Source organism: Mus pahari, chromosome 7 (genome assembly GCF_900095145.1).
Source record: "Mus pahari chromosome 7, PAHARI_EIJ_v1.1, whole genome shotgun sequence".
Taxonomy (NCBI): domain Eukaryota; kingdom Metazoa; phylum Chordata; class Mammalia; order Rodentia; family Muridae; genus Mus; species Mus pahari.
The window spans coordinates 103,596,701-103,602,427 of NC_034596.1; the positions used below are offsets into that span (position 1 = coordinate 103,596,701).

Below are 5,727 nucleotides of genomic sequence, written 5' to 3' on the forward strand. Positions count from 1 at the left end.
CTGGAACTCACTTTGTGGACCAGGCTGGCCTCGAACTCAGAAATCCGCCTGCCTCTGCCTCCCGAGTGCTGGGATTAAAGGCATGCACCACCACGCCCGGCCAAAACCATCTCTTTTTATCCTGCTCCCATCTCTCATGAAAAATAACTTTTACTGGCAAGTGCTGAGGCAGCCCAGGCTTCTTCCACCCTACCTGTATGCCACAGAAGAAACATGGACTATCAGGGTTTCCAGTCACACAGAGAGAAGAGCGGAGGCAGGGTTCTGAGGAGGGCTTACCCTCCAAAGGTCTTAGCTGTGTAGCTATATGTGCCAGAGAGCCTTGCGCTGGAACAGGAGTGGCCTAGCTGGCAGGATTTCTCAGGGCACACAAGGCAGAGACTCAGCATCCAGGATCTGGGCGTGCCCCATTCCCTATGACTTTGAACTCAAGTTGGCTGTCCTGTTGGTTGAGAACTCCGGAGCAAACCATAGGCACATCCAGGAAGCTTTGAAATGCTCGTGTGCTTTCAAGAGATCCTGGGGAAGCTGGGTATCCAAAAAGAGCAGAAACGAGCTTTGGAGGAATTCACACACAGTCAAAGCTGGAAGAAGCCCGAGTTCACTGTCAAAAATACTACCTAGAAAGAAAACAAGGCACGCTCGGGAGTGGCAGAGGGAGCAAAGACCCCAAATACATCAGGTTTTAGAAATGTCAGAGGGAGCTGGGCGTGGTGACGCACGCCTTTAATCCCAGCACTCGGGAGGCAGAGGCAGGCGGATTTCTGAGTTCGAGGTCAGCCTGGTCTGCAAAGTGAGTTCCAGGACAGCCAGGGCTACAGAGAGAAACCCTGTCTTGAAAAAATAAAAAAAGAAAGCAAAACAAACAAAAAAAAAAAAAGAAAGAAAGAAAAGAAAAAAGAAAGAAAGAAAAAAAGAAATGTCAGAGGGGCTGGAAGAATAAGAATATGCATGTTGAATATTGTTCAGGGATAAATATCCACGTGGTTAAACTGTGACGGAAAGCAGCAGCCTAGTATACGCAAACCCTGGTTCTTGGCTCTGATGGAGGGAGAATGGAGAAGCATGAGAGGCACCAGGAGGCTTTGGGATCCTTCTGGCAAACAACAGCACAGTCTACCTCCCGCCCACGCTGTGTCACAAGGCTTGCAGGGCTGTTAGCCTCTGTATTCTCAATACACCTTATGAATGGTATAGTACTGTCTGCTACTTGGTTAAAAAAAAAAAAAAAGTAACAATGTAGCCCAATGTAGCCTGGGACTGGTTCCTTCCTTCTGATTTGTTTGCATAGGTAAGACTACTTCTCTCCAGCCCTGGGACTTCTGTTGGGTAAATACTGGCACAATCTTCCTCCTCCTTCCTCTCCCTTCCCCTCCCCCTTCCCTCCTCTTCCTCTTCCTCCTCTTTTCTTCTTCTTCTTCTTCTTCTTCTTCTTCTTCTTCTTCTTCTTCTTCTTCTTCTCCTCCATCTCCTCCTCCTCCTCCTCCTCCTCCTCCTCCTCTTCATTGTCCTCCTTATCCTCGGTCTCAGAGGATATGTCCAAGAACCTTTGATTTGCCCTAATGGACATAAGCAGCAGTGGGCGCAGAAACCTTGCTCTGAAGCCTCTCTGGTTCCAACATCTGCGGAAGAGTGCTTGTGTGTCACCTTCATCTGGCATCTCCATAACACCAAAATTGAAGTGTGAGAAGAAGAAGACCCAATGCCCGGGGAGAAGTACGGTGAGCCTGTCATTATTCAGAGAGGCTAGATCCTCTGTGTTGAGAAGGATCATGATGGGCTCCTCGGTGTTCTCCAGGTAGCGGCACCACACCATGAAGGCAGCCCGGATTGGAAGGATCCTCATCTCTACTCGAGGGTACTCCACCTCCATCGTAGACAGGGCTCTGGAATAGAAAGCACAGGTTGATTTCTTGCCAGTTTCGTAGTCGGTTTGGACCAGGGAGGCAGACAGGAATGACCCAGTGACGTCTGTTTCCAAGTAGAATGGGTTCTGAGGTTTAGGGTGGTGGAGAACGGGTGACTTGCGGAAAGCCCTCTTCAGGGATTCCAAGGCCTGCTGCTCCTCTTCTCCCCAGTAGTAGGGCTCTGAGCTCAGCAGTTGTCTCACTAGGGGTGCTGCGATGACAGCGAAGTTCTCCACGAAGTGGCGATAGGGATAGACGAGGTCAATCACACTCTGAAGACACCTCCTGCTGCCAGGGACAGGGCACCCCACGATGAGCTTCATGAGGTTCTTGTTCAGTTTCACCCCTTTGGGGCATATGTTGAAGCCCAAGATTTCTGCGCTCTGGCGATGGAACTGAGTTTTGTCCAGTGAACAGTAGATGTTGTGATACCGAAAGCGGACCAGGACTTGGCGGACATGCTGAGAGTGTTCCTCCTGGCTCATTGAGTAGACCAGGACCTCTCTGCCATGGCAAATCACAAACAAGCCTAGGATGTCTTTTAGGATGAAGTGAACAATGTTGTTCCCTTCGTCAGAGTATGAGTTCATTGTGAAGGGCCGGTAGCATCTCATCTGGTGAATGCCGAAACCGAACGATGCTCTCCAAGTGTCTTCTGTGTGTGTGACAGTGTGCCTCATCTCACCTTCCTTAATCCCAAGCAGCTCCAGTTTTGTGAACCATGCCGCTCCATGTAACTGGTCGAACAGCTCTGGTACCATCTGCGTGTAGTCTTGTCTGTCAGTCAGCATGTCATACAGTATCCAGTATTCCTCTTGCTCCCTGGCTTTCTCTTGCTGCCTGGCTTTTTCTTGCATCCTGGCGCTCACAGGTTCCAAAGTCTCTCGGTCCCCAGACTCGTAAAAGACGCCGCTTTGATCACTGTCTCCAGCCTGCTGAAGCTCAGAGGGCTCTGATTCAGAAAGATCATCGGATCCGTCTGAGCTTGGCTGGTCGGAAGTCTCATCATCTGCCTCCCTCGGGTTGAACACGTCGGCCAGGTCTGAGTATGTGTGTGGCAATCCGGGCAGTAGGCTTATACTGTATTTCTCTAGTGCGATGCATGGTGGAGGTGGGGTGAAGCAATTCCTCAGACAGTAGGGAGAGTGGAAGGTACACCGGCCTCTGACCCAGTCAACTTCAGGGGCATGGGTTCGGAGCCACTTCATGCCTAAGACGATGGAGAAGTTGGGCGAAGGTAAGATGTCAAATTCAATGTACTCATAGTGCTTCTGGTGGACACACACCAGGGGCTCGGTGCACAGCCAGACGGGTTCATTGCCAATCGGGGCGCCATCCACACCTTGGATTATCTGTGGATAAGGCTTCTCATAGAGTTCCACATAGTGTTCCTGGGCAAACCTCTCATCCATGTAGTTCCCTTCTGCTCCTGAGTCCACCAGGGCCCGCACTGCGACACTGTGGTAGGGATCCACTCTCACCAAGAGCAGCAAGAAGAGATGATCACGATCAATGTCTGGGTGGAACTCATTGGGCAGCCAGCTGCTTACCCTCCACTTCTCTGGGGCAGGTGCATCCATCCAGGCTACGCTTCTTGGGCGCGACTCAGGTGGCAGCCTGAGTAATGCTCTCCGCTCTGCCAGCTTTTCTTCAAGTTGCAGGACAAGCACTATCAGGTTGTCCAGGGAATCCGGCTGAGGGATTCGGAACAGATAATGCCTGATCTCTTCGTTGAGCCCCTGGCACAGGTGGGCCTGCAGGACTTCATCTGGCCAGCCTAAGGTGGGTATCAGACCCTGGAACTCATTGATGTAATCGGCGGCACAGCGATTCCCCTGCCTGATGTTGAACATGGCGTCTTCCGCCACACGCAGTGTCTGCCGATACTCAAACTTTTCTGACATGGCCTCCAGGAAGGCTGAGAAGTTGTTTATCACGGGGCTGTTCTGCTCTACCAGGTCGTTGGCCCATTCCAAGGCTAGGTCAGTCAGGTGGCGGATTACGAATTTCACCCGCAGCTCATCATTGTATAACATACTTGGGTAGTTTTGCATTGTCATCTGGCAGAGCACTACGAACTCGTGGTAGTCTCTGCGATCTCCAGAGAAGGGCCTGAGGGAGGGCAGGCGACCTTCATTGATGGCTTGCATCATGAGCCTTTCTGCCACCCTCTGTTGTTCTTTTAGGTCTTGCATCCGGAGGAACATGGAGATGACGTTCCCCATCCTGGCCACGACTTCTTCTGGAGAGTTCATGGGCTGACCTTCCTCTTCACCATCTTCCTCTTCCTCTTCCTCATCATCTCCCAGGTCAGTATCATCTTGATCTGACTGGGTCCCAAATGAGTTGATTGTTTCATCCATGCTATAATCGGATGCCTCACTGAGTGGATCTGACCCTTCCTGGTTTGAAATATCACTTGACTCTTGGTTTGAACTGTCACTTGACTCCTGGTTCGAATTATCGCTTAACTCCTGGTTTGAATTATCGCTTAACTCCTGGTTTGAATTATCGCTTAACTCCGGGTTTGAGTCATAGCTTGACTCCTTTTGTGAACCGTCGCTGGACTCATGGTTTGAACCACCGCTTGACTCCAGGTTGGAAACATCGCTCGACTCTGGGTTTGAACCAAAGCTCGACTCATGGTTTGAACCATTACTTAATTCGTGGTTTGAACCATCACTCGACTCCTGGTTCGAACCATCATCACTTGATTCCTCCATGTCTTGGGGTAGATCGTTAGATGATGCCTCACAGGGGTCGCTGGATGGCTCCTCCACTTCCTGGAGTAGATCAGTGGGCAGCTCTTGCATTTCCTGGTTGGGGCCACTGGATGGCTCCTCCACTTCCTGGAGTAGATCAGTGGGCAGCTCTTGCATTTCCTCGTTAGGGCCACTGGATGGCTCCTCNTAGATCAGTGGGCAGCTCTTGCATGTCCTGGTTGGGGCCACTGGATGGCTCCTCCACTTCCTGGAGTAGATCAGTGGGCAGCTCTTGCATTTCCTGGTTGGGGCCATTGGATGGCTCCTCCACTTCCTGGAGTAGATCAGTGGGCAGCTCTTGCATTTCCTTGAGGGGACCACTGGGTGGCTCCTTTTCTTCCTGGGCTGGGCCACTGTCTGAGCCCACCTGGGCATCAACCTGGGCATCAGCCTGGGCCTCGGCCTGGGCCTCGGCCTGGGCCTCTGCCTGGGTCTCCGCCTGGGCCCCTGCCTGGGCCCCCGCCTGCGCCCCGCTGCTGCCTGGTGTCTCTTCAACGGTGTTGGATGAGCCCTCGGAGGACTCCATTTGTTTTGATGATGGATTCTTAAGCTCCATCATCGTCTCAAATGAGTCTTCAGAGGGTTCTATCATGTCGTCGGTTGGAAAGGAGTGTGCTCTGAAGACTGGTAAGATTGTGATGTGTGTGGTCAGAGACCGCAACTGTGGAGACGAGAACCTAGGGACAGAGGGATAAAAGACAGGAGAAAATGTAGCAATTTAGGTTCTAAAGATGGCAGGGTCAGATTCTGTCTCAAGGATAAAGCAGATGCCCAAGTTATTAGAATCAGAGAGAAAATGGAGAAATTCTTCCTACATTCAGTGCAGCCTCCTCCTCTGCTTACTTGGGGCACCTCCAGGCGACAGACTGTCAACCCCTGACCTGCCTTCCAGGCGGAGTCTGACTGCCCCACCTGCCTACTTCCTCTAGTGGAATGAGAAATTCACAGCCCATAAATTTTGTGGAGCCACTGGCCTGGAGCGTCCTCTGTCTGTGGCAAGCTAGCACCTGGCAAGGCACACTTCTGGCCCGCTTTGCCCTGGCCAGGTTCCCTTCCCA

The 5,727-nt window shown here is 51.7% G+C and overlaps 1 protein-coding gene across 1 annotated transcript in view; it reads right to left on the bottom strand.

The window, feature by feature from the left end:
• Positions 1–5,261, bottom strand: part of Rtl1 (retrotransposon Gag like 1) — a 6,303-nt gene extending 1,042 nt beyond the window's left edge. Inside the window, exons 1-3 of the mRNA XM_029540550.1 lie at positions 5,139–5,261; positions 4,859–5,048; positions 1,559–4,332 (exon numbers count right to left, since the gene is read on the bottom strand). Of these exons, the coding sequence (XP_029396410.1) occupies positions 1,559–4,332; positions 4,859–5,048; positions 5,139–5,261 (3,087 nt within the window). The remainder of the gene's footprint in view (positions 1–1,558; positions 4,333–4,858; positions 5,049–5,138) is intronic.
• Between the last annotated feature and the right edge of the window lie 466 nt (positions 5,262–5,727).